Source organism: Passer montanus, unplaced genomic scaffold, assembly GCF_014805655.1.
Source record: "Passer montanus isolate IOZ18808 unplaced genomic scaffold, ASM1480565v1 scaffold29, whole genome shotgun sequence".
NCBI lineage: Eukaryota > Metazoa > Chordata > Aves > Passeriformes > Passeridae > Passer > Passer montanus.
In genome coordinates this window covers 7,783,014-7,810,964 of record NW_024367596.1, presented here as the reverse complement: position 1 = coordinate 7,810,964, position 27,951 = coordinate 7,783,014, and the positions used below count along the sequence as shown (strand labels likewise).

At 44.0% G+C, this 27,951-nt stretch overlaps 2 protein-coding genes across 10 annotated transcripts in view; both read left to right on the top strand.

Moving 5' to 3' along the window:
• The window catches only part of MCF2L2 (MCF.2 cell line derived transforming sequence-like 2), a 145,774-nt gene extending 138,471 nt beyond the window's left edge, over nucleotides 1–7,303 (top strand). For all 8 annotated transcript variants that reach the window (XM_039713650.1, XM_039713647.1, XM_039713651.1 and 5 more), the window contains 4 exons: nucleotides 1,309–1,427; nucleotides 1,971–2,083; nucleotides 2,486–2,589; nucleotides 3,721–7,303. In XM_039713650.1, coding sequence (XP_039569584.1) covers nucleotides 1,309–1,427; nucleotides 1,971–2,083; nucleotides 2,486–2,589; nucleotides 3,721–3,821 — 437 coding nt within the window. In that variant the 3' untranslated portion in view covers nucleotides 3,822–7,303. The remainder of the gene's footprint in view (nucleotides 1–1,308; nucleotides 1,428–1,970; nucleotides 2,084–2,485; nucleotides 2,590–3,720) is intronic.
• A 1,169-nt stretch (nucleotides 7,304–8,472) lies between these two features.
• On the top strand, nucleotides 8,473–25,928 carry LAMP3 (lysosomal associated membrane protein 3). Of its 2 annotated transcripts, none has more exons than XM_039713786.1 (6): nucleotides 8,473–8,920; nucleotides 13,021–13,745; nucleotides 14,847–14,963; nucleotides 17,732–17,789; nucleotides 18,275–18,442; nucleotides 21,696–25,928. In XM_039713786.1, exons 1-6 carry the CDS (start codon nucleotides 8,875–8,877, stop codon nucleotides 21,833–21,835), a joined length of 1,254 nt encoding a protein of 417 aa, XP_039569720.1. In that variant the 5' UTR covers nucleotides 8,473–8,874; the 3' UTR covers nucleotides 21,836–25,928. The 2 variants fall into 2 exon arrangements, with proteins under 2 accessions (XP_039569720.1, XP_039569719.1); XM_039713785.1 differs by having other exon boundaries at nucleotides 8,476–8,920; nucleotides 14,841–14,963.
• The last annotated feature ends 2,023 nt before the right edge of the window (nucleotides 25,929–27,951 follow it).

Below are 27,951 nucleotides of genomic sequence, written 5' to 3'. Positions count from 1 at the left end.
ACTTTTCTGTTTTCTGCCTGAATTGCCTGCCTTGAGTTTTGTATTGCCTCAGGCTAGGGTTTGGTGTGGGTTGAGTGTGCTGGGATGTGCATAATCCCAGTCTTTGAGCATCTGTCTCCATGCCTTGTGGTCAGAGCTTCATTTTGATGAGAGCAATGGCCCACAGGATGTAAAGAACTTGGTTCAGCATCTGCTCAACTCAAGTCCCTGTGAATCAGCTAATGCCCAGCAGGTACACTAATTAGGAAGGCACATGGTAAATTGACTGACTGCATTCAGCTTGTATCTGTCAGGGCTGCAGAATTTGGTAGATGCAAGGTCTGTTTCCTCTGAGCTGGACTGTAGTCATCCCCATCCCCACCAGAAAAGGACAGGCATCAAGTGCAGGAAAGTGCAGACGATGATTGCCATCTGCACAAAGAGCCCTGTTTCCTCTGAGCTGGACTGTAGTCATCCCCATCCCCACCAGAAAAGGACAGGCATCAAGTGCAGGAAAGTGCAGATGATGCACAAAAGAGCCTGAGCTACTTTTGCACCATGGCAGCCTCAGGCAGATAGGTCTCATAAGGCTCTGCCTCAGTTTCCCTCAGGACACATCCTATGGACCTGCCTTTCTAGGTGAGGAAAAACTGGCTGTTGAGCTTGGGCTGGAAATCTCTCACTGAGTCCATTCCACTGGGTTGGGCTGGTTCTGGTGAAAATCATGCAGTGAGACAGGTAGCAGCATAAATATGACTGAGATCTCTCCTCACCCCCCTGGCTGTCTTTGTGCCTTGCTGTTTCCTCTGTCTCCTCCCTGCACTTGCAGCCTGCTCCAGAGTATAGTCTTGTAAATTCCTCAGGTAGTAATATCACCTTGGGGTGAGATGGAGATAAGAAGTCAACCAAAATTCCATGGCTTTGTACTTAAACATGTGGAGGTAAGCTGGAAACTGAATCATGGCCTTCTGAAAGTCATGTCAGCACAAGTTATCATTTGCTGGAAGATTCCTGGTCCCTGTTTTTTGAACCTCCTGAGCTGAAGGGATTGAGCAATGCTGAGCACTGGAAATATCCATGGGTGTGAACACTGCAGCCACACACACTGCTCTCACACCAGGGACAGTGAGTGGTGCAGGCTTTTACAGACTGAATAATGGCTGTGACATAATTTTTATGGCAAAACCATGGAACAAGCTACAAAAAAGTACCAGCAATTTGGTAAGTGGAAGAATGGGAAGTGAACCTGTGACATTTATTTTACAGACTGATTATCAAAGAGGCTAATGTCTGATAGCTAACTCTTTCTGGTTTATGTCTTTTGAAAAGGTTGGCCCAGCAGACAAATGCCTTCTCTAGACACATTTGAAGATTTTGAAGCCATCCCTTCCAGCATGGATGAACTCTCCAATTCTTCTGATCTGGAGGAAGAGACCAACCCTAACAATGTAATTGCTTTTTAAAATTACACTGCCCTTTCCCAGCACAACTTCCTCCTCTTTAAGGATCACAATGTAGCCTGTAAAGTTTGGGTTCATACCAGCCTTAAATCCATGGATGTGTGGGAATACAGAAAATGGAAATTTGATCTGGGGTGTTGGAAGATTATTACAAGATTTTGTTGATCAGGATGAGGATCATAAAAAGCCACCAATACTTGTAAGCTGTCACTTTGCCTGCTACAAAAGTGAGGGAAAACTCTGAGTCTTTAAAAAGTAATTTCAGACTTTTCCAGATAACTTCACCTGGTGTCACAAACCCAATTTTTATATCAGAATAATGGCTGGTGGGTTAAGCCTAAAGTCTAAATGCAGAGAAAAGATCTATCCAAATTTTGAGTAATGGTTAATCTGGGCATGATAAAACACAACTCCCTACAGAAGAAATATCTGCCAGCTTGAAATACCTAATTCAGTATTTGACTAAAACCTCTTGCACAGTGTTCTTTCATTCATAATGATTTTTTCTGGTGCCTTGTTTCATTCCTTTAGGGGAGCAATCTCTTCCGGGTCGAAGGCAGTTTTGACAGCTGTTTCCCAGATTCTCTCACTCTCGAGGATGGAGATTTAGTGCAGTTCGTGCAGGAAGGAGAGAATGGCCAATGGTGAGTATGGCAGAGAGAGAAACTGGACAGCTGGGACAGCCAGAACCTCCTGGAAAAGATGGAAATATAGGTTGGATATTAGGGAACAGTTTTTGATGGAAAGAGTGATAAAGTAGTGGAATGGTCTGCCTGGGGAGGTGCCACCATCCCTGGATGTGTTTTAAAAAAGCCTGGATGTGGCACTCAGTGCATGGTTTAGCTGAGGTGTTAGGGCTGGCTGGACTCAGTGGTCTTGAAGGTCTCTTCCAACACAGTGATTCTGTATGGATACCAGTAGGACTGCCCTGGGCCCTCTGCCTTCTTCCTTAGTTCAGGGAATAATAGCCCAACATGCACCTCTAAGAAACACAACCCAGGGAAGAGAAATGTAGGAAAATTCACTGACTGTTCTCTGAGTTTCAGGTTAGTGAAGAAGCTGGTGTCTGAGAAAAGCGACTGGGTTCCCTCCAGCATATTGCAGCCAGCAGAGGGGGACAGTAACAGCATAATTAAGACCAGCAATGCAGGTAATAGAGAAAATGTGTTACTGGTTTGTTTGTTTTCTTCTCCATATTGAAAAAGAATGTGATAGAAAAAAAAATGTGATAAAAAGTGCACTTCTGTATTGAAGTACTCACCTGAGTGCATGTCTGTGCTGCAGTCTCTGGTGACATGGCTGAGCTAAGCTGAAATTTGGTGCCTGGGTGTCACAGCTAGTCAGGCACAGCAGCGTTCCTTGGCCTGGCTTAATTGTTTTCCCCTACCTGAGCAGAACTTGAATCTCTCATCCAACTTCTATGGCTACCAGTACTCAGGCTGGCTGCTTTACAGGGAGCCCAAGTGTCTCACACACAGGGTGTGCCTGCAGGACAGCTTTGATCCTGGCATGGACAGACTTTGGATGCAGACCAGCATCAGGGCTGTGCTTCTGGCATAGGTTTGAAAACATTAAAATTTCATGAATCATTACTGCCTTCATCATATTTCACAGCTGGCTCCAAAAGCTGCAGGAAGGGCTCTGGCAAGATTTCAGCCAAATCAGCACTAAAAGTCATCCAGTCACAGCTTTGGTTCTGACCTAACACCCAAGCAGGTTGCACTGGAAAAGTTAAATCTGAGCAATTCTGCATATCAAAGGTTTACAATTCAGACTAATATTTGTCCATCCTTAAATACAATTTACCAAATGTGTCCTGCTTTTCTTCTGGTAGCAGAAGAAAGCAAAATCTGGCACAGCCATTCCCTGGGGATCTGTGATGGAGAGCTACCAGCACTTTATTCTGAGCTACTGGTCTCTTTTGATTTTTTTTTTGGTCAGTTTGTTTAAGTGGAGGAAATCCTTTTTCAACCTCAGGATTCTTTGCTGTGGTATAAAGGGAGTTTGGTAATTGCTGCTCCTTCATCTCACCAGCCCAACAATGGCTCTCATTTCACTGGCATGTCCTGTGCTTCAAAATAAAAACAAAGCCAGGCACACATTGCAGTTACACACCATTTCAGCAGGTACACCCTTGCCTTTTGTGAAGGAATTAGGAGAGCAGTAGAATTGTGATTTTATATTTTATTTTATTCCAGGCTTTTAACAAAGAACCTCGAGACTGTAGATGCAAAATCCTGTAGACATATTGTAGTGACAATGCCCATGTCCTCCTTTTCAGACACGTACAACGACTCCTGCAGCACAGCCTCAGTAGAGTCAGACACGAAGGAAAGTGAGGTGGCCAAAAGCTTCCCAGCAGAACAGAGGGCTGGCAGCTGAACAGCAGGACCAGCCTTCCTCAGGACCCTGTCCACCTGTCTTGATCTTGGGTGGACACTGGATCAAAGTTGCCTTTCTCACAAGCTCTAAGGTTCACAATTCACTAAAATTTTATCAACATGAACAGATGAGAACTGTGCTGTCCACCTGGCAAGCTGGGAAAAACAAACTTGAAAGGAGCATTAAACATCCAGAAAACATCAAACCTACCTTCAGTATTAGAGGATAAAAATGCTTCTCGCATTGATTATCAAACTGTTTCAGAAGATGTGGCCTAAATTAGGTCGACAGCAGAGCTGAAGAGTCTCTATGCACGCACCTTTTGGCAACTTTGCTTGAGCACCATATCACTGCAGAGGGGCACGTGGTGGTTACGAGTCCTTGCTCCACCCTGGGGTCACCTGGAGGTTTTTCCATTTGCTTGCCTCTGGCTGTGCCTTCCCTGTCCTCCTTAATTCCAGCTGATACATCATCACAAATGTGCCCTTTTTGCTGTCAGCCAACACCAAAAACACCCCGCTTGAGGGTGGCTGTGGGAAGGAGACTTCTGGCTGGGACCATCAGAGGCTCCGCGCCGCGGTGGCCGGGCAGGCCCTGCTGACACAGCGTTCCACACCTGGCACGGGGCTGTGGCAGCTCCTGCCTGGGCTAAGCAGGGAAGTAAAGACGTGTAACAGCTACTGTGACAAAGAACACTCTGAACTCTTTTTACAGTCTAAGTCATTCCTCTGCCCCCTCTACGGTCTCTGGTTGCTGGATCACAACCTTTGCATTTGGTGCCGAGAATTGAGTTGAATGCCATTTACTGTCACATGTTTGAGTAGACTGCATGCTTTCCTTGTGTGCTGGGCTATGAGTAGATACATTTCACCCCCCATTTGGAATATACTTAAGCATTGCAAATAGGCAGTGAGCATTAGATGCTCCAATGAGTGGATAAAGTGTTGTTGTTAAATACTTCTTTCCAGGATGTTTGATGAAAGGACTGTACCAAATCTCTGCCACGTAAGGATGTAATGTATAATATAAAGTGATTACAGATGTTATGATTCCTATACAAGCCATTAGCTCATTTAGAGAAGCTGTTAAGGCATGAAGACATTTTGATGGTAATTGGGTCTTATGTCCCACAAAAGCTGCTAGTACTGATAAATACTGCTAGTGAAGATAAATAGCTAAAGTAGCTATTTAAACTAGCTGCTAGTAAAGATAAATATTGACTAAAAGCTGCAAACAGGCAAAGATCAGTCCGGTAAAAATGAGCCCAGAAGAAGCTCAAGAGTGAGTGAGTGGCTTTCACTCTTAGGGATGTTTTGTTTAACCCTCAGACTAGTGGTGCTTTATGTAAATAACAAAGGGCACTAAAAGCACTAGAAATGGAGATGAAGCAAACCAAAACCCACTCTTTACTAACTGAGCCTCTGAGCAAAGCAGTAGGTGTGTGTATCATTTCTGCTCTCACCTTCGCAGGGACTCGAATGTTTTCCTTTTTGTCTCAGTGGAGGCTGGTGTTGCAAGTACCTTAGTGTGGGAGTCAGGATAGCTGTGGAGCAGGCAGATAGGTCTGCTTGACAAAAAGCCTTGGAACAGGTAAAGGCTTAGTCAGATTTTTTTTTTTTTTTTGCTTGTGAAGATTTGTTGCTTGATTATAAGTTGCACAGTGGTGATTGAATCCCATGGCTCTTCTAACCCTCCATATCTAAACTCTGTGATTTTTTACATTTCTGTTCATGACTAAAGAACCTTTCTGGAAGATTTTTTTTGTTCAATAGAGGTAGGAGCTTGCCTGTTTGTGTTGGTCATTTACCTCAAAACTGACATGTAGGCTCTCAGGAACATGAATCCTCTTGGTCTACTGTGGTTATCAGCATCTTGCAGGAAGAATAGATTCCTTTCAGTCCCCTAAGGAAATATGCAGCGACATTTTCTTATAGTGCAATTACTTTATCCTCTCTCTAAAATGAGTTCCTTCTGGTTTCTCTATTACTTTCAGTAATTTTTGCACAGGAACAGTGCTGCTGTCTACCCCTGCCCTAAGCACAGGAGAGGGAAGGGCTAGGGAGCTTTGATTGCACATTAGTGAGAATTGTAAGCTTTTGTGTGTGGGAGAGAGAGAGGGAAGGGTTACCCTGAGTGTATGAAACTGCCAAATTGAAGATTTGTGACATTGCTGATGGATGGAAAGACAAAGGAGCAACCTTCTGGCTTTGCTGATGAGACAAAATGGAGTTTGATGACTTTTTTGAGTTTTTTAAATAGTATACAGGACAGTCTTTTAATTAGTGTATTTCTGTCAAGCAAAGTGATAATTAAGGGAATTAATTTCCATGTACAGTCTAGAAGATGATTTGGTAAAGTCCAGCAACACTAATGTGTCTGTTAGGGTATGCTTATTCTGTCTGCAGGTCTTTGACACCATCCTATTCAGGTAGATGGACCTAAAAATCATAGTTTTCAAATAAGGATTTCATTTCAGTGTTGTTTGAAGATGCTATAGTGACCATTTAGAAGTCAATTAAAAGTAATGGTTGTGACTAAAACTTGGCTGTAGAAGACACCAGATCCCAGGAAAATCCATGCTGCAGCAGCCCTTGCTGCTGGCCCTGAGCCTGGCTGTGCTCCTGGGCCTGGGCTGGTCACCCCTGCCCTCCAGCTGAGGGCTTGCCTGGGCTCTCCTCTCTCTGCCCTGCTGCTCTTCTGCGAAACTTCAGAAACTTCACATGCTCAAAACTGCCCTCAGAGGTGCTCACTCAGGTGTGGGTGGGCTGCAGAGATGAGCAGCTGCACGACACACAAGTCTTGCTTTTAGTAAACCAGGCTAAAATAGAATCAGCCTGATCCTCTCTCTCACCTGGAACCCCACCAGGTGGAGAACCAGACCAGTGCTGCTTGTCTTGAACACAAACAGCTGCAGCCAAACCACATCTGAGCTCTGGCTTTCCTCGCCAGTGACAGCAAAGCTCTGTGTGTGTCGTGTTCTGGTCATGTGTGTGTGATGAGAAGCCATTTTATTATCTATGATTTTCTTAGAGTCTTGATATGTCAAACAGGATTGGGTAAACAGGATTGAGAAAGGCCATGTGCTTCCTCTCCAAAAGTACTCAAAGACTTCAAATATATATATATGTGATTAGAAATATATAAGAATAATAAGAAAAAATATCCAAAATGTGTATTTCTTCTTGCAGCTGGACTGAAATAGCTGCTAAGATTTCCTCTCCCCAGCTGAGAATTGGTACAGTTTGTTTTCTTACATGATTTCCATGGTGTTGATAATGATGTATTTGTATATTGTGACTGATGAGAGATAATCAGACAGGGAAAGAGCACAGAATTACCTGTCCTTTTTTCCAGTCAATACAGAATGTATGAATTTATTACAAGAAAAAAGTGTGCAAATGAACTTCCTGTAATTAGGCCATTATGACCTGTGTAGAACCACACTTTGTTTGAAATTTATAAAATTAATAACTAGTACAAAACCCTGTGGTTGATGTCTTTATATGAAGCAACAAGAAAAATGAGATTTTTTTTTTCTATCTGAAATAAATGTTATCAGCAAAGGCACATTATCAGAGCTGAAAAAATTGGCACATTTGTCCAATATAAGCTGAATTTGTCCAACACACATGTCAAAAGACAGAATAGGGTTTTTTTTTCCTTTACCCATCTCCCTTAGTCATGTTTTGAATCACTGGGACTCTTAGGGGAGTGCAAAGGTTCACACAGACAGCTCAGTGGAAGTCGTAGATGACTTTATAATAGTTACTCCTGAGATATCTGCATGCTTTTGGCTACCAGTGTTCATTAGGGAATGCTAATTGACCCAAATACAAGTTGTGGATCATGCAGAAAGGCAAGCAGGTAAAAATTAGAATGTAGAAACACAATGCAAATAGAGCAAGATAAACTGGAGCTGATTTCATGCAGTATCCAGATTTCTGGGGGCAAACTTCACCTCACCTGACTCTTCAAGTCCTTGGCGTCACCATGTTCCTGCAGTTGATACTGCTATGAGGGAAAGAAGAATTAGGAACACACCAGAGGCCAGCATGGGGGCTGCTTTGTTCCCTGCCCCAAGCAGACCCCTGGCAGATGCCCAGGGCAGGAGTGAGGGATGCTGTCCTGCTGCTCATCCCCTGTGCCCACACAGCTCCTGCCCTGGCCTGGGGAGCTGTGCAGGAGCCCTTTGTGTGCCAGAGGAGCCCTTTGAGTGCCAGAGGAACCCTTTGAGTGACAGAGGAGCCCTTTATGTGACCTAGGAGCCCTCTGAGTGCCAGAGGAGCCCTCTGTCTGGCTGAGGAACCCTTTGAGTGCCAGAGGAGCCCTTTGTCTGGCAGGGGTGTTTGGATGCAGCACTAACAGTGACCCCCTGTCCATCCACCTTGGCTGGAGCAGGCCTGGGAGCAGCATGGGGCCAGGCAGCAAAGGATGGCCCCATGGGGCAAGAGCCCATCTGGGGCTCTGCTCAGCCCTGTCTTACTTTCAGCAGGTGCTCTGTGGAGATGGTTACACATCTCCCTTCTGTGCTTTAACAAAAAATCCAGGCAGCAAAGGATGGCCCCATGGGGCAAGAGCCCATCTGGGGCTCTGCTTAGCCCTGTCTTACTTTCAGCAGTGCTCTGTTGAGATGGTCACACAATTCCCTTCCGTGCCTTAACAAAAAAGATGGAGTTTGGCCTTAAATAGAGTATTTTCTAAAGAACACAGGGGAGGCACTGATTTACAGGCTGTAACCTGTGCGGGGACACTGGGCACCAGGTTCTCAGACATGAGGGAGATGCACGAAGCTTTCCCTGGCCTTGCAGAGCCCCAGCTCTCCTCCCAGTCAGCCCAGCAGTCATTTCTCTTTTCACTTTCTTTCCTAACCATCATTTATTTCCTTCTGCGTGAGTTTACAGGCGAGAGGCATCGCTCTGCCCCTCTCTCTCCACCTCCTTCCCAGCCATGTGACTGAGCACTCCCTGCACCGAGTGAAACTTTTCAGAGTTAGGAAAGCTCGGGCTCCCGGGGGAAGCAGCGCCGCTCAGGAGAGCCCGCAGCCGTGCTGGCCATGGGGAGGAGCGCCCGGCAGCTCATCTCGCTGACCCTCGCCTGTGGTGAGTAACAGCATCATTTCTACCTGAAAAACGGGACATTATGTCACTTTGGTTTCCCTGCAGTCAGGACAGCACCCAACAGAGTCAAAGCTGTGGATGGTTTTGTTGCTAACACTAAGGGGGCTTACAGTAAAGTGCCACTGCTAAGAAATCACCATACCTGCTGTTCTTTGCAGCTGGTATGCCCTCAGTTTGATACACTTAGAGTATCAAACTCTGTGGTGGGATACACTTCGTTTTTGATGTTTTCTTCTCTATTTTCCCTTGAACTCTTGGGGTGGCATAAACTCTGTGTGAAGGAGTCAGTTCAAAGCCTTGTTAGAAGCAGACTTTTTTGGCTTTGCTTTTCATAATTAAAAATAATTTCCAGATCTGCAGATCTAACTGAAAATCCTGAGTGAGACAAGCAGGAAAGAAAAAACTAAGGAAGCAGTGCTCGAGTCATTAATTTATCTGCATTGCGAGATGCAGAGCAGGTTAGGAAAGCAGGAGTGAGGCAGGGTCTTGGAGAAGACAGGCTGGGGCTTCTCTCTTGGAGAAGACAGGCTGGGGTTTCTCTCAGTGACAAACCCATCAGAGTCACCATCTGATCCTTAATGCTGCTCTGTGAAAATCTGGGGATACACACAAAGGACATCTTCCAGTCACTGCTCAACACCTGCAGGAGCACCGAATTTGACTGGTGAAGAGGACAAAATGTGATTTAATCTGTGGAATGGCCAAGGGTTTGAGGTTGCTGTTGGGTGTGTTTTGCCATCGGCACATGGGGATCACACAAAGAAAACCCTGTCCCCCTCCCAGTCCATGAGCAAGGAAAGTGCCCAGGGACTTAACCACAAGCAGTTCCTGCTGTATCTCTCTGCTTTCCCATGCCTGCTTCATAGCCAAAGTCTGCTGAAATAGCCCCAAAACATAGAGATGAAAGGGAGAGCAAGATCAGACTGGGTAGCAACACTAATAATTCAGTGGTCAGCAATCACTTTTTAACAGAAAGTACTTGTTTCCTCTGTTCTTTACCTGATTTTGATCTTTCCTTTAATAATTTGTTGTGATGTTTTATTAATGTCACAAAGTCAAGTCTTTCTCTCAGACAGGGAATGAAATATAATTAGTGCAGAAGAAAACTGCTGGGCAACTGAACAGATGAGTGTGGTTAGATGAAAAGGGGAAAAAAATCCTCAGTAGGAGTTTCTATCACACACCCCAGCACAGGCTGAGAAATGGCACAGCCAGGCCATGGCACGGAGCACTCAGCTTCCCACCATAACACCTGGGAGCAGAGCAGTGATGATCCTGGTGACCAAAACTTGTCCCCAAGCATGAAAAAGGGATCTCCAGGCCCAGACTGGGAACAGTGATTTTTGAGAACTGTGCTGGTCCATTTCTGGGAGTTTTGCTCTGGAGCATTGCAAGGAGGCTGTCAGGGCTCTCACACAGCCCTCAGCATCTGTTACACACAATTTTGGTGCTGAAGTGATACAAGGGGACTGCAGCTGCTTGCACCCCAGGGCACTTGCAGCCCTCAAGCAAAATGTTGCTTGTATAAAGTTTTGCGTTGGCTTTATAGGAGGAAAAAAAAAAAGGAAACTACTGGGGGTGTGCAGTGTTGCTACTCCTCATGTTTCTGTGGCCTGTTCTGCTGGCAGAGCCACAAAAGGCTGTGCTGGGGGGTTTGTACTCACAGCTGCTTTCTGAGTGGTGCCAGGTTCCCAGAGAGGAACATGGCCATGCTAAGGAGACAGAGAAGCTTCCAAGCCTCAGCTGGAGGGCAGGTCAGGGACCCCATGGGCCCACCTGCCCCTTCACACAGCAGGGCCACCAAGCCACCTCCAGCAGCCACCCAAACACAGCCAGTGCCCATGGGTGCAGCTGGAGAGGGATCCCTGCCCATCCCTGGGAGCTGATGTGGCCAAATGCCTTTTGGGAAGACCAAGCAATGGATTTAGCAGTGTGGCCATCATGCACTGGCAGAAGCCCCAAAATGCTTGGAGGAACAGTCTGGTAGTCACCCAGTGAGCAAGAGCCACGGGTTCCAAAGACATTTCTGGCTTTATCCCTCAGGTCACCCTGTCCAGCTGAGTAATGAAAAATACTTGGGTTGAAATGACCTTTTGAGGAGTTTTATTTAAAAGCTGTGGGTGGCATTCTAATGTCACTTCAATAATATTTCTTGCTACATCTGTGTTACCTGGTCAGTAATCAAAACCAATGTGTGAACTGAAAATGAAGACCCACAGACAATTTAGGACTCGTGTAAATTTAAACATGGATTGTTTCACAGTTTTAGAGGGAAGAACGAGTGAAAACTGCAACTTCTTCTTTCTTGTTTTTATCATGCTGATACACTTGGATGCAGCTACCCATAACTGGTGCATGGTAACTGCTCTGGCTTTCCCCTGGCCCCACAGAAGGAGATCAGTCATCTGATTAACAGCTCTGCATCAGCTGTGGCAAAGCATAGGGAAAAGAGAGAAAATTAACTAAAGTATCATATGGATTATGCATTTTTAGGTTCATTTTGAGAAAAAACACAATATTTTTGAGGTTTTTCAACTGTCTCAAGTTGCATTTTGATGGTAACACCTAAAGTGGCAGTCAGGTGTGTTCTGTACAGCTCAGAGTGAGACCCAGGCAATTTTAGGAGTATGGAGTATTTACATCTGCATTTCTGCTCTTCTCCAGCATAGCCATTTTTAAAGGAAAGTTGTGCTAAGGGTTAAGATCTGTGCATCTGCTCTTTTTCTTTTATTTTTATCTTGAATTTGATTCAAAACCCAGTAAGTTTTATTATTTTTACTTAGTTTATATGTATCTGAAAACTGTTAGATTTTGTGAATTCAGCTATTATTGAAGATCTCTGTTCTTGATGAGTGACAATAAATAAATGAATAAATGGAAGAACTTGTGAGATTTCAGCCATTTTCACTCTAAATGTGCCTCTGGCATTAATCTATCCTAAAATTCTAATCTCAGCAGCCTGCCTGCCATCAACTTTGACACTGATTCATGGGAAATTTCTTTGAAAGAACCAGTGTACAGTGAATGTACAGTGTACATGCCTCAGACATGTTGAGGCATTCTCTGTGGAGCTGTACTGCTGGCAATATGAGCTGTCTTGGACTTTAGGGTCCCTTCTGTCTCCAAACTGGAGAATTTATCTCTGTCCTCCCACTAATTTAGACAGTAAAGAATTTAACTACCTATACCTTCATGTACATCAAAGAATTCGCATACATCAGTGATTTATTTCTTTAACTTGACCATGTCTTTCCAGAGTCTTGTTGCACACTCACAAAGACTTAAGCAGAAGAGTTGGGACATTCAAATATTCTACGATGTACTTTCCCACTTCTTGTTCCCTTCTGTATTTACATTTAGCAGCCAGATTTTTTTTTTTTCACTTCTGCAAGGGACATATTTTTGTAAATGTTATTAGGTAGAAGCATAATTTTGGTGCTGAAACTATTTCCTGATATGGTCCAAAATTTCCCTGGATGCTGCACCCTGAATTTTTATTCTCATTCTGAAAATCCATCACTTAGAGGGATGGCCTTTCTTTGGGTTCTTCCAGGAGGAAGAACTCCAGGGTTCAAGCTGACATGGCTACAACAAAATTAATACCATGAATTTCCCTGTTCCCAGACTTGTGAATCACTGTAAGACCATGGCACTGCCTCACTTCCTTCCCACACATGGACACATCCCCATTCCCTACACTTTGTTGGTAAGAAACCAACACCCACTTCATCTTCCTTAGACCTCAACAATTTGTTTCCAGCAAATCCTGCTGAACTACTGCCTGCAGGGAATTCTTGTGCTTCCTGGGGATTGTGCAAGGTCTGGTTCCTCAGTGTGTGGAGAGCTGGGAGCCAGTGTGCTCCCCTGGAACGGGAGTGCTCAGAAGTGTGAAGCTTAGGGAGTGGTGCCCAGGTGTGGATAGTCCTACAGGGTGTCTGCCTTCACTCTCCTATCATGGCTGGAGCCAAATGAAGAGTGAAATTGTATCACCCATTTGATAACAAAGTGCAGGTATGTTGTGGTTATCAACATAAAAGTGAAATGTAAATGTTTCTAGACTACTGACTTTAGTTTCTTTGCAGCATTTTCTTCCTGCTTTGCTGAAGTGGCCCTGGGGGTCGAACTGTCTCCAGAAACCACATCCTTCCATCAAATGGCTGCTTCTGCTCAGCCACTTTCCCTTTATCATTCTTCACCCCATCAAAGCACCACAGTTCATTTTACCAGCACAGGCTCTCTTCAAACAACACCCATGGGCCACAGAACGGCTGAGCAGACACCGGAGCAGCTGCAGGCCACATCAGCTGCAGGCCAGCACACGGCAGCCCGGGCAGGAGCAGGCACCACAGCCCCTGCAGACAGCCCCGGCCAGGCCACGAGCCCGGCCATGCCCTCACTTACAGCCGCGGTCAAGAACACGACCACTCCCCCTGTGTCCTCCACCAGCCATGGCAAGGGACCACGTGTGACCACAGGAACTGCAGCAGTGGCCACCAACACCTCCCTGAAGCACGACACAGGCAGTACCCAGGGGGCAGGTGCCACCAGCGCCTCGGCGGGGCCCAGCACGCGGTCACGGAGACAAACAACAGCCACCGGAGCTCCAACAGCCACGGCCCTGACCAACACCACAGGCACCCACGCAGGGACACAAACAGCCCCCACATCCCCTGCCAGCACAGTGAGACCCCCTCCCACCCCACAGCCCTCTGCCATCCCCACAGGCACCTACACCGTTTCTGACGGCAACGGGACCTGCGTCAAAGCCGTCATGGGTCTGCAGCTGATGGGCCGAAACACACAACAGGTGAGGTGGAAGCTGAGCTTTGTAGTGACTTCATTCATTAGCTGGAGTTCATTCTTCCTCTTTCCGAGCCATTTTCAGAATTAGCTTCTATGATCAAAATAAGTGGTTTGCTTCCAGTCTAAGGCCCCTCATGTGCCACAGCATCCCTGCTGGCCTATGTGATGATGATGCCAAGGGGATGTAAAGGTGCTTTCTTACTTCAGTGATATTTGTGTGGGAGCAATGCTGGGGCAGGGGATCAGCCTGCAGGGTGATTTGTGCTTCCCACAATGGGAGGTTAGTTAAAATCTGAACTGACTTCAGGTAAGAGCTTGACATTGTGAGTTGTAAGGAAAGCAGCAATTGCCGGTTCACAGACTGGGATTTAGAGGTGGGCTGTCCTGATGCTGATGTATGGACGTTTTAGGATTGTGGGAACTGCCAGGTCCTGAAGAACTGCTCCTCTCTCCTAGAAGTGAACCACTGAGAATGATTCAGCAAAAGATGCCATACAACCTTACATGGCAATTGTGTGCCTCAGGGTTAAGGTTTTGTTGCCTCCATTAATACACCATATGGAGCCACATCCTCAGGCTCTGGAGTTCTTATGCCATCCCTGTTACAAATACAAATACTCATGTTTTATGTCTGAATATTTCTAGCATAGGAAGTGACTAATATTGGTAAAGGCAATTTTCATCCCTTGTCCTGGCAGAAGCCAGGAAGGGAGCAGGATTCCCAACCTCACCAGACCATAGTGAGATGTTGATAATAACATAAGGTACTCCCTCTCTGTGAATTACCACTCATACTCACCTGACTCTGCCTGAATCATATCAGTTCACTGAATGAACAGAAACCAAATATTTTCTGCCAGCTTAATGCAATGGAACAGCTCAGTGATGTGTCAGACAACCACCAGTGCTGGTTAATAAGTGGGGAACAACCCTGGCAGGTAGAAGTTAGGCTGCCACCAGCACTAGCACGTTCATTCAGCCATGCAGAGCGTGTCTGGGGGCATAAAAAGGGCAAATCTCTGCATGTTTTGAAGTTATTAAATCTCTGCATGTTTGCTTTCATTCATCAGCAGTCCTGCAATGTCTCTTTTCTCTCCAGGAGCAGATGGAATATGTGACTGTTAACCCAAATGCGACAAAGATATCTGGGAGCTGTGGGATGGTGCAGTCTGAGCTGAGCTTAACTTTTAGTGGAGGATTTGTAAACATCACCTTTGTAAAGGTAACTGTTGCATTTACAGGGAAGGAATCTTTGGGACTGGAAAGCAAGAACAAAGCAAAGCTGCCTTTGATCCAGCTTGAGCTGTGGGAAAAGCATTTTATCTATCTCTGTGCTTGTTTTCCATCTGAATATAAGACATGGTTTCTCCTGTTCTTCCCAAAGGGCTAGAACCACAGAACCATGGTTTAATTAATTTAGATTGGAAAATACCTCTGGAGGCTGTCTGGTGCAATGTCATGCTTGCAGTACAACTGACTTCATGTTAAATCAGGTCTGTCTGAACTTTCCATTTGGAAGGGAAGGGTAAGCACAGTACTCTGCCATCCTCTGACAGAAAGTGCCAGAGAGCAGTGTTAAAGCTGCCCCTCAAGAAACACAAAGTCCAGGAATAACCAAGCAAAATCTGAGTCTCTTTTTTACATAGGTAAAAGTCTCATGGGAGGGGAGGTCAGATCTGCTGTTTGCATTGGAATGGTGCAGAGAGAAGGGTTTGGGACTGGAGTGTGTGTGCAGAACAAGGTGTGCTGGGAGCTCTGACTCTCACTGTCAAGTTGCTCTCAGCCATTTGCATCTCATAAAAACCACCTGGGGCTGTCAAATTCAAAGGACAGCCTGTGCAGATTTAAGTGCCCGGGAGCCATGACACATCCACAGCTGAAGGAGTCTAATTGCATCTAATTTCTGAGTGGAAAATTCCAAACAAGTGAACTGCAACAGCAAAATTGTAGATAAGTGGCCTTAAAATGCACCAAACCAGGGAGACCTATGAACACACACAGAAACTTGGGCAAGATGAGAGATCCTGCTTACACAGTGGGAAACTGAGCTTTGGTTTTGACATTGTGTCTATTAATTCCATGTTCCCCACTGGGGCCACATCACATGTAGGTGTGGCTTTAACAAAAGCTACCAAGAGTGCTGCAGCTTTTACAAGCCCAGGAGAAAATCCCTGACTGCAGCCATCCTCTTGCTAAATCACATTTTGGGAGGCAGCACTATTTACCTGAAAGCTGTAAGGGCTGGGTGATGATGCCAGCAGAGGTAAAACAGAACTAACACTATACTGTATACTACTCTATAACACTAACTGTGTATAAAGTCATTAATGGACAGGGAGGAATGGGCAGGAACACGGCACAGGCTGGATCCCATCAAGCTCTGGCAGGTGTAATGAACATCAAGGCCATGGCCTGGAGCTCCAGCTGAGAGCTGCATCTGGCCATCACTGCTGATCTGTGTCCTTCAATTAATCAAGCTAAATATCAGTCTTGCTGCCTGATTCCAAGCTCAAATTAGAGACAATTAAGAAAAGTACAAATGGTTAATCAGTCATTTTCATAGAAAGTCCAAGAGAGAACAGCAAATTATACCACACGTTTCATTAATTCTTGAACAGAAAAAAATATTTTGATTAGTACTCATCTTTATTTTAGCTTATGGCTAAAAGTTTTCTAAGAGCTACAGAGGAAAATTAAGGTAAAAATTTAAGGAGCTCTTTCAAAACAACGGATCAATTCAGACTCTGAGTGTTTGCTTTAAATGTGTGCTTCCTGCAACAAGAGGAGCATTTTTGGTGTTACAAGAATCCTTAGGGAAAGGCTGGGGATTCAAGTACCCACGAAAGCCCCCAGGTTGCAGCAGTGCTAAGGAGAGTGATGTGAACCTTTAGGAGGTGCTTGACCTGCCTTGCCCTGAAAAAGGTGGTTTTTGGCACAGCATTAGACAATGCACCCTCCACTTAAAGATAAGCCTCAAGAGCGTAGCAGGGCTCAGCTTGGACTGCTTTGAAATTCAAGTTAATAAGAAAACAGTTTGCTGCTGGCTTTTTGTGTTTGGTCCCCACAGCCTCTCTCAGTGCTTCGAACAGGAGTGCTCCAGCAGTGGCACTTGTGGCTGTCCCTGTGGGAGAGGAGCTGGCTCGAGCCCCGGGGCTGGGGTGGCAGAGGAGAGGGGCTGGTTCAGCGCTCGCCACTCCAGTGGCCTCTGCAAAGGGCTTGAAAAAAGGAAGTTGTGTAACCAACCCACAAGATGTGAAGTAGGAGCAGGTGTTTTCCCCAAGCAAAGTTTTTAACTGTGGCCAAACAGAACAAAGCACTGCCACCCAAAAATGGTCATATTTATGTATTTAAGTTGGAATGATGCTGAGAACCTCTTCTCTGGTGCATTTCTTTCTTCAATTTTCCCACTCCATCCTACAGGTGCACAGGAGATATTCATGCCATTTACCCACCAGCTGCACTCATGAATCCCTGTGTGTCCACAGCAGGAATTTAGCAGGGCTGCTGCATGAGGCATCACATTTTACTCCAGCACTGCTACCAGGGAGAAGCTGCCAGGGCTGGCTCTCACCCTGTGGCACTCCAGGGGAGAGCAGTGTCCAGGCTGCACCAGGGCATCAGGGCACATGCGGGCAGGACAGCTGGCTGGAAATTTTGGTCTGTGCTGTTGTGCCAGGTGCTTTCCATGTCAGCAATCTTCCTACTATTGGTTATCACAAGTATCTGATGAGTGCCCATCTTGAGCAGTTTGTGTAAAATCAAACCTGCATGGCCCAGGTTCATTGAACTGAACAGGACTGGTGATGCAGCTGGGATTCGGAAAAGAAAAACACATCCAAGAGAATTGGTTCTTGGGTCTCAACGGTGATGCTTTACAAAGTGTTCCTTTAGGAAAAATTCTTTATGACCATTTTGCTGAGGTAAGCTGTGTTTCTTTCCCCTGCAAGTATGAGCATGTATTATGAATAAAGATACTATCTTCTTTTGCAGCAAGCTTCAAGTTACTCTGTGACTAAAATTGAGAGCAGAATACAGTTCTCTTCTGAAGGTCAGTGATTTTACCCTGTCTTAATTTAATACCAAACTGTTCTGGGTGTGGGATAGGCATTCTGATCTTTAAAACACTGGATTTTGCAAATATGTGTTTTATCAAGCTTTCAGTGACTGCAATTACATCACTATTACTGCATTTTCTTTTTGATCTCAAAAGCTTTCCCTGCCCCACTCTTTCAGAATGGAGATTACTTCAAACCTTGCCCTCTCCTGTGAGAATTCTAACCTCCTCCTGCAGACTCAATTTGTTAAAATGTGATTTCAAGAAGCATCTGAAATTTTAGCCACTTTTTCAGACCTAAGCTCAGCTGAGTTGCCCATTGATAATTAAAGCACTCATTTAAAGTGTAAGAAGAAGAAGTGATAGGTTATGGAGAAAGTGTCCATGCTTTAGTCACCTCTGGGACCATTTTACCTCGGGAAGATGTTGGTTCCAATGTAGTCAGTGTGGATTCTCATCTGTCTCTCTCTGGCCTCCAGGTATGCTTTACTATGCAGCCCTAAATGAGAAGCTGTTCACAACAAAGCTGGGGAATTCCTTTAAGTGTGCCAGCAGGCAAACCTTCCCCTTGGAGAAGAACTTCCAGATCCTCTTTGTTCACATGCAGCTGCAGGCGTTTGACATTGTGGGTGACCAGTTTGGAAAAGGTGAGTAGAAGGATACTCTTCCACCCTTCCCAGATCTACAGCACTCTGGTGGCCTGATGGATGTGATCTGCTAAATTATACCCATACACATCCCACTGCTGTTTTCTCAACTTCTCCTGAGTAATTTCCAACATAGTGCTAATACCTATGGAGGATGGAAAAATATCTTTTCCCCCTGCATTCAATACCTTCTGTTTCACCTTCTCATTAAAACTGTTCAGCTCTAGAGACACAATTTTCTTCTTCATGAATTTTCTCCCTGAACAAGCAGAGGTGTGTTCACCACCAGTGCACTGCCCAAACCCCAAAGTTCATTTCCAAGTCACTGTTCTCAGTATAGCCAGATTTTAGCTATTCTAAAAGGCTCCTGATACTCACATTGTCCCACAGCTGCAGCAGCAAAACTGTCAGTTGATAAAGGATAATTGTGAATGCAGGATGATATTTTCAGAGCAGCTGTGTCTAGAAATGATGAAATGTGCTCCTGAGGAGGGGCACAACTGGCCCACTCCCAGCTTCAGAATGAAACATGATGCTCATGTCTTCAGTTTGTCTTTTCTTGGAGAAGTGCTACAAAGAGGCAATCAGGTATCACAGTAGAAGACAAAGACCAGATAGGGGGACTCAGTGGGACCTTGTGGTCTCTTTCAAGTTGTCCATTTTCTCATTTCTGTGGTGTCCTCTCAGGGATTTCCATACAAGAACTCAGGTGCACAGAGGGGCTGAACAGCTCTCCAGCCCTTCAGATTCAGCAATAAGATATTTTCTATTCTGCCACTTGTTTTTCTGCATGCTTACAAAATACTGCCCCTGTATTCTTTTTAATTTAGATCTGTCTTTAGACTCAGTTTGGCTCTCTGACCAATTCTTCTTTTGTTAGGTCACCATTTTTGTTACCTTTTTCCATTCTAAAAGGAATATGATGGGAAACAACATTTGGGACTTTTTAAAGACATGGTCCTTCTCCACACTGAGAATCCCATCTATGCTCTCATTCTCTGTAAATTTTTTTCATGGGATAACAATGAGCTAGAAGAACCCATGGGATCCCATCTGGTCCCTGCATTCCCATTCAAATATGTACAATGAATCCAAATATTACTTATGGGATTAGGTATAGTCTCACTTCTAGGAGAGACTCAGCTGGAAGGATGCCCTGTTTCTCCCTCTCACTCCAAGTCAGACTAATCTCTGCTAGTCAATACCACATACAAATTTAAATTAGTTTTAATCAGAGAGCTGAGAAAGCAGCTCCCACCTCTGAAATAATTCCCCTGTGGCTATAAAACAGTCATGAAACTGTTGTGTATTGGCTGCGTGTGCAGATTCTGAAAGAGAAAATCCCCAGTGAAGGAATGACTAAACATCAGCAGCCTTCTCCCCTCGGGTGTCTCACGACTGATAGTTTCACTTCTGTTGCTCCTGATTTGCTTATCTTTAAATGGAGAAGAAAAAGAAAATATTAATGGTCACTGGTTTCAAGTTCCTTACAGTTTTGTAGAGATTACAGCAGTGTTGTATCAATAGCTTGATCTGTTTGAGTCTAGAAATCTCAAACAGAAATTGTATCAGAAACAATTTATAGAGTTCATTGCTTCATTCCCAATGTTTCATCAAAGCAAAATGGCCAATTCAAACATCTCTGGCTTTTACAACACTTAGATGGAAATACTTTTCAGCTCATTTAACAGCAGGTTACATTAACCAGACAGAGCTTTTAAAAGGCAACCTCTAATAGAATGCTCATGCCGCTGGCTTTGTGGCATTGCATCACCATCTGGATTAGAGCAGAAGAGGATGAGACTTTGGGAAGAACCATGTGGAGGCTCTGGAGCTGTGATGTGATGTCATGGACTCCACATGTTCCCTGGGCTCATTGCCCACTGACAGTGCAAAATTCCCATGGGGGAAAAGCCCAAGCCAAGCTACAACCTGTGCCAGCACAGTCATGGAATAGAAGTCCAGGTTTTTATCTCCAAGCACTATCAAATCCTGCCTCAGAACAGTCCCAGGGCGTGAGGGGGCACAGGGTGTCAGATCTCCCTTGTATCCTACTACAAACTGGATTTGCTGCTGAACTGGGATGTGCTGTGGAGTTTAGCTGTGGGGTTTAGCTGACCACGCTGCCCTGCTTAGAGAACAGTTTGCTCTGCAGTTGTCACTCACAACAGCATGACAGAGGTGTGTCTTTCCCTGGAGCAGGAAGATCATTCCTGTAGATCTGACTGGAGATGCAGGTCTGATCCAATTCTGGGATAACACATTAGTGGTCATTCCCAGACATTGCCTTCACTCCCAGGACTACACTTTTATTTTGAATTTGAGGCTGATCCTGCCATTGTAACTGGGTAAATTTTCCATTTCTGTCAGTGGCCCACATGGTGCAGTCTCTCCATAGGAAAGCTGCCAATTTACTTCAGTCTAGAAGTTCACTTTAAAGTAATAAGATCATCAGAGGATGATCTGAATATTCATTTGGGTAGGAACTGGCTGAGGGAGCCAGAATTTGCCCTCGCTGTAGCTAAGAGGTATGTTTGGAGTGATATCTTTGGATGGTCCTTCAAAGATATGATTTGTGTCTGATATCATCATATGTACAACGGAATTGCAAAGGTACTGCTAAAGCAACTCCCTGGACTATGTCCAAGGCTTCTGCCTTTCTAATCTCTGAGTGTTCTGAGTTAGCCACCATTATCTACAAATACTCTGAATTTGTAAACAGAGAGAAAATTAGAATTTGATTTTTCTTAGAAAACACTGACTTAACAAGAATCCCTACTGCACTTGTGATGTGCTGGACTATGGGCTTCTGTCCCTGGCCTGATCCTCTTCACTGGGAAGAGACAATCAGAAGTCACACAGGAGCAGTTTTTGACCTTGCAGGATGTCCTGCTCTTCATTTTCAGGCTGGCACTTTGTATTGTGTTGCTCCCCATCTGGTTTTGGGAAGAAAGCCCCTGCTGTGTGTGTGCTGAGTGGTGAAACAATTCCTGCAGATGTGAGGGAGAAGAGTCATTCTCCAGGGAAGCACAGAGCTACAGCAGAAGGGGCAAGGATGGTTTTCTTGAGATAAGGCTCATCACAGATAGAAGTGTTGTAACTATAGCTCAGGAAAAAGAAAGGAAAAAAATAAAAAGAAAGCAAGGTTTTGAGAACTTCTGACTTGTATTTGCCAACTTTACTGGAATAGAGATGTACAGTTTAGGAGTATGGTGTTCTGCTGTAACATTCTCTGATCTCCTTTTCCTTTCAGAAGAAGAATGTTTTCTTGATAGAAACGGCAGAGTAGCTCCCATTGCAGTGTGCCTGTGTATCCTGGGATTGTTTGTCATTGTGTTTGCCACCTTCCTGATCTCCAGGAGGAAGCCACAGAGAGGATATGAACGCATCTGAGGTGTCCCTATGCTTCCAAGTGTGTGCAGCAAGCAGAGAAGTCACAGGAGTTTTTGCTTCTGCCTGGCAATCTCTCTGCCACATTTTTAATTGAGATGACACTGTGTGTTTACAGCTCATGAATGTTTCTGGAAGGAGTTCTTTTAAGGTGGGGAGAGAACTCACACCTTTTGCTTTAGGCTATTCTTAGCATCTAATTTAGATGTAGTCCAAAATGAGGAGCCTAAATTCTCTCTGTTGTCAACAAAGAAGGTCATTCAGATCACTTAAGCCAGATTCCTAAAAATAGCTTAAAGCAAGCAGTATCACTATCTCCCAGAAAATGCATCAGGTTTGTTAATGATGGTGTTCAGATTTATCAAAAGACGTAAGCCTGACCTTCAGGTGAATAAACCTGAGGGCCACAGCTACAGACAACCCTGCTAAGTGAGAGCTCACTGAAAGCTTTTTCAGAACATGGTGTGTGCCAAAATCTCAGGGGAATTGTCAGTGTGACTCCACTCACAAGCAAGTTCTCACCAGTCCTACACACAGTTATGTTTCCTAAGCTCCTGGGGTTCTCCCACTAAGCCCTTTGCAAAGACAGGGTGGTAATTGTGACTCTTACCCTGGAGCTTAGTATGTTCCTGGTCTTGTGAGAGCTCAGGAATCCCCCATGTGCTGTTCAGACATGGACTTGTCACAGTGACCACACTGAGCCTAAGAAATGTCCTCTGCTGGGGCAACAGGGTGGTCTTTTAATCCAGGAATATGCCACATTCACTGGAAATGCCTGGGATTAAGTGACCACCACTGGGGCACCTAAATGAGGTCCCTGAGAAATGGAAATCACTGATGCTCTATGGTCCAGGTTTCAGTGGGAAATAAAAGCTTGCACAGGCCTTGGACAAATCTGCCCAAAAGTGAGTATTCTCCAGGGTGCTCACAGCTGAGCAGCTGGATTTTCACATGGAAATAATTTGGAGTTTCTTTAAAGCACAGTGATACACTCTGTAGTCTATTTCCTGCTGAACCAATGATGAAGGCATGAGAATAGTAATTGCTTTTGAGATGTAAGTCCAGCTCGTGTTCTTCGTTGTAACAAGGAAAAGTTCCTTGTCACAAAAGATTTACATGTGCAGAAATGTGCACATACACACACATACACATGTGCACATGCCACACAATCTTCTCACTGAAGCAAATTACATCAAGATGATAAGAAATTATGTACAAAAACATTTGCAAAAGAGAAGATAATGTACAATAAGAACACACTTCCTCCAAGGAGTTAGGCTAATGGCTTAAATTTTACTAATAAAAGCTTGGCCTGGAAAAGGACTGTGGAATGGCTCTCATTAAACAAAAGAAAGACTGAAGTCATAGGCAAAAATGCCTTAACAGTTTAATCTGTATCTAAACAAAAAGGAAATGCTGGGAGTTAATTTAATTTCTATGAATAATGGCCCAAATCCTGTGCAGTTATTAATGGTGATGAAACTTCACTGGATTTTCACTGGATAAAATTGATGGTTATGTCATGTCAGGTATTCCCTTAAGTATTTTAAAAATAGTTTTGATATTTTACTAGTATTTCACTAGTAAAGTGCAAGTTTACTTATTTAAAGTAAACTTCATTGCAAGTTTACTTATTTAAATGAAGAAAGAAAAGAAATTCTTCTATGCTATGAATTAATTAGAGATGTTGGTCTGTGTGAAGCAGGAAACATGGCCATACTGCTCTATAATCAGTATAATATGTAGCTGTGGAAGTAATTAACATTCTCTAGAAATGTTCCCTTTGAGTCTGAATGAACCAATAAATAAGAAAGATAAAGACAATTTTGAAGCACTTTTACACTTGGAGAAACATCAGAACCAGCTGTGAGCTCAGGAACAGCTGAATACATTTATAAGGTAAAGTAGCACAAGAAAAAGGACACCAAACTTTCAAGCCTTGCATACAGACACCATGTTTTGGACTATATTCAGTTGAATACTCAAATTAAAATGTAAGTATTTTAATTATTCTCTTGCAAAAGGGCTCCAGCACTGTTCATAATGCTTAGTGAGCTTTATGGAGCTCATTTTCCCTTCCTCCTTTCCCCCTTAGCAGACAAGCAGCCACTGGACTCAGACCTTGGGCCTAATAAGATCCCTCTAATTCTCAGGGTTACTTAATACTATGAATCTGTTGCTTACAAAGCAGATTTTTATACTCAATTAAAGCATTCACCTTTTTTTAAAAAATTAGATGTCTGGGAGGAAAGGTAAATGGATGAAGACCTTCCATTTGAAAATGAGCATGTTCCTGCAGTAGGGATGTCACTGTCCCAGTCTGCTCCATGTGGCCATTTTAACAAAAGCTGCCAAAAAAACTCAGCATGTGGTCTGGCCCTAAGCTGTTCTGCCCAGGGATCAGACATCTTCCCCTTGTCAAAGCTGAGTCCCATTTCACGTGTTCTTTGGGTTGCTGGATTGTGTGATCTGTGTTACTTCTACTGACATGGATACAGCATTTACTTGTTCTGTTCTGAAAATTTGCTTTATGTTAATATTCAATCTTTTAAAAAAGTCTGATATCAGCATGAGGACAGAAAAGAGTTACTAATGACTGCTAATTCTGTGGTTAATATTGTGACAATATCGTTAATATTGGCCTTTTTACTAGTGATGCACAAATAATGTTTTTCCCCATAGGTGGTTTTTTTTTTTTCCTACAGTGAAATACATGTTGGTATTGAACAATATTTGGATTAGGAATTACCTTATTTGTTCTTATGCTTTTTCTTGCTGTTTTTTGTTTTCTTGCTAATTTTTTTTATGAAGCTGCATTCTGCCATTTGTACATGAGTGATACTCTGGGCTTGCTCTAACTGGCACCAGTGAAGTGCACGTGGTGCAAACCAATGAAATGCTTGGATGCTCCCAGGAAATGCTGCCAACATGCAGCAAAATTAATCCAATGGAGTTAGTGCTTTACAGCAGTAGAGTATCCATTGGAGAAATCCTTACTGCATCAGGACATCCCAGCCTTGAAGTGCAACCTTCTTCTCAGCTGTGGCCCAGCCTGCATCCCATCACCTCCATCCCTGATCCCAAACACAACCACCCTGCAGCAGGGATGTGTCAGCATAGCAGGGGGCGTTGCCTCTCCAGATTTAATGCTGAATTAGAATCAGACAGCCCAGCTGCTGCCTGAGCTGCCATGTGCAGAATAAATAAATGATGCCCATGTTTATTTTCTGCCAGAATATAGGAATATATTTAGCTGGCACTTTTTTATCTAATGGAGTGGCTTTGAGGTCTCCCTCCTACTGGGAAGACTCTGTAGGGTAATTCCTCTTGGTGTTGCCAGACTTGTTCTTTTAAATATCTTGTCTGGGGAAGTATCTTGAGCAAAAAGTCCCCAAAAGAACATCATACAAAAGGAGGATATTTGACAAACTGCTTGCACGCTAGGTGGGCCATAATGGCCATAGCATGGAGCAGCAGGGCAGTTTCGTCTGCTGTGAGAGGAGACAGGGCTGCAGCTGGGTCCCAGAGTGACTCAGCAACCCCAGCTCACTGCTTCCCCCAGCTGCAGGCTCAGACCAACCCAGCTCTGAGTGCTGATCAGCGTGATGTGATGCACTGATGATGGAGGCATCCACCAGGGAAGCAAGGCTTACCTTCTGTGCAAGCTTGTGCTGGTGTGGGGCCATCACAGGGACTGGGAGGTGAGCACATCCCCACATCCTGGTGGCTCCCTGGTGCTCTGCTGCAGCTCCCATGCCAGATCACCCCCTGTGGTCTCTGCACACCCAAGACAAAATGAGGGTATCCCAGAAACACAATGATGTCACAGACAAGTCACTGAGGAGTTTAAAAAGCAGGGTTTAATATCTTTCAGTCCTTTCTGTTCTCTGATGGACACGCACAAATTAAGAAACAGCTGTTAATTCAGTTGAAAGAGGAAGGGAGATTAGATTGGCATCTTGAGTACAGCTTGGCTGATCACTTCTAGCTTGCTATAATGTATGGCTGCTAAAAATAACTTGCTATGAGAAGTAAGATATGCTCTTTATTTTTCTATTATTGGTGTTTCCATAATAAAGGCTGTATTTAATCATTACAGTGTGCAATGGTTTTATCTCTGAAATGACTGAGTCTCACATGTTGTGCTCTTCATGAAGCAGAGGTTGTTAGATCGACTGCAGGAAAGCAGAAGACATGGTAAAGATGGAGGAGAAAAAACCAATCTCTCTGCTGCCAGCAGCTGATTGAGGAACTTGGCTGTTGGAGAGGTGCCAGTGAGGGTGGCAGTGAGGCTGTAACTTCCCTCAGGGATAAAATACCAGAAATATGCTTCACTTCATTTCTGGTGTCAGTGCACATCCCTAGATGATGGACAATTTAATGTCACAAGGTGAAAACTTTGCAAGCCCCTTGATTTGTCCTTCAGAAGAAAAGCAGGGCTGCCTGGAGAGCAGGGGCAGTTTGCTCTGCCCTTTGGCACTTGCTTGGCCTGGTACAATGTCAAATTTGGTCCCAGGCTTGCACCTATTTAGTGGCAAGATTCTTACTTCTTGTTTTAGAAGCAGGCTGGTAAAAACATATGTGTGAAGTAGGATCTCAAAGGCTGCTGGTGTTTCAAAATTCTTTCTTGACAAGGTTTAGTGGCAGATGGAGGAAAAGTCAACTATTTTACTTAAAGGCAAAGAATCCTCATCTATGAGCCACACCCTGCACTGTCCCAGAGGCACAAAGGTTTGGAATTCATTGAAGAAACTTTTGCATTAGAATATTTAGGAGAAAAAAGGAGGTGTATTTTTTAAGCATCAATTTGAGCAAAATAACAAGTGTGAGAAGAGAAAGATTTCTCTTTTTTAACCCTTTGTGACTAAGGTGACAAGCCTTGGGCACTACACTTTTTTCCTCACATCCAGGGCTGTGGCCATTGAATGCCAACCAGGCAGGGGAATGTGGGTCTGAAGTTTATCTGCCACAGCAACATAACACTGCTGGGCTTTCACCAGCATCTGGGCTTTCCCAGCCAGCCACAAAATGTCACAAAACATGTTTCTCTTTTTCTGTGAGTCTTATTGCCTATGGAACTGGTAGATCTCAAGTATTTTATTAAATTATAAACTAACCAACTCAGATTATTACTTAGCTCTTTGTTCACAATTTTAGACAGGAGCAACATGCAAAACCAAAATAAATGGCTGTTGGGAAAAAGGAAGGTGTTCAATATGAGTCAGGATATCTGTGTTTATTAGAGACACAGATCTTGGTTTAGAACCTCAGTTTTACTGAGGCTTTCCTATATCACAAAAATGTTTGAAGATTATGAATCATGAGTCCAGCCAATGTTTAACCTCATTTTACCTAGGAATGGCTTTTTTGTCATCAGGTCAAGGAAAATGAATTCATATTTCACATTACATTTTTCACAACCTGCTCATGGAAAATTTTTTTATGAGCAAACTGCTCAAACTATTAATCAAAGCATATTTCAAAATATGCCCAGCTTCCACAATGAAATTAAAAAAAAATGTTGCCAACCCAACCTATCCACTATATTGGTAGGTTCACCTGAGTGCTTCTGACTATGGATGTGCACATCAAACATATTACTGGTGTCACTGAGGAAATTATTATTTCTGCATTTAAGCTTTATTACACTGTTCTTTCAAACATCTGTGTGTATAGATCCCGCTTGGCTTTGCAAGCCCTAAAAACCCTGCTGGCAGGATGCCTCCACCAAGAGCAGATTTGCAATGTAAATGAGTTTGCCCCTTCCATTAGTACTACTGCTAAAAGCCTCCTCTGCCACCTCTGATTTAAGTACTGGTAAAATATCTGCAGCTCTTCCCAACGTCCAGCAGTTAAACTACATAAAATGCTGCCATCTTGTGTTTAGAGACAAATTAAACACAACCTTTTAAAAATCTGGATTACAAAAGGCAAAATTAAGATCTACACTGTCAGCATCTTATGTTGAAGAAGACTGGAGTGAATGGATTATGGAAAAGGGGAAGCTTCACTTAATAATTTAGTTTTTAAAATCTCATCCTTAGAGCAAGTGCTGATCCCTCCTGCAGTCAGGTCCAAGGGATGATTTCCCCAAGCTCATCCGGTGTGTGTTTAACCTT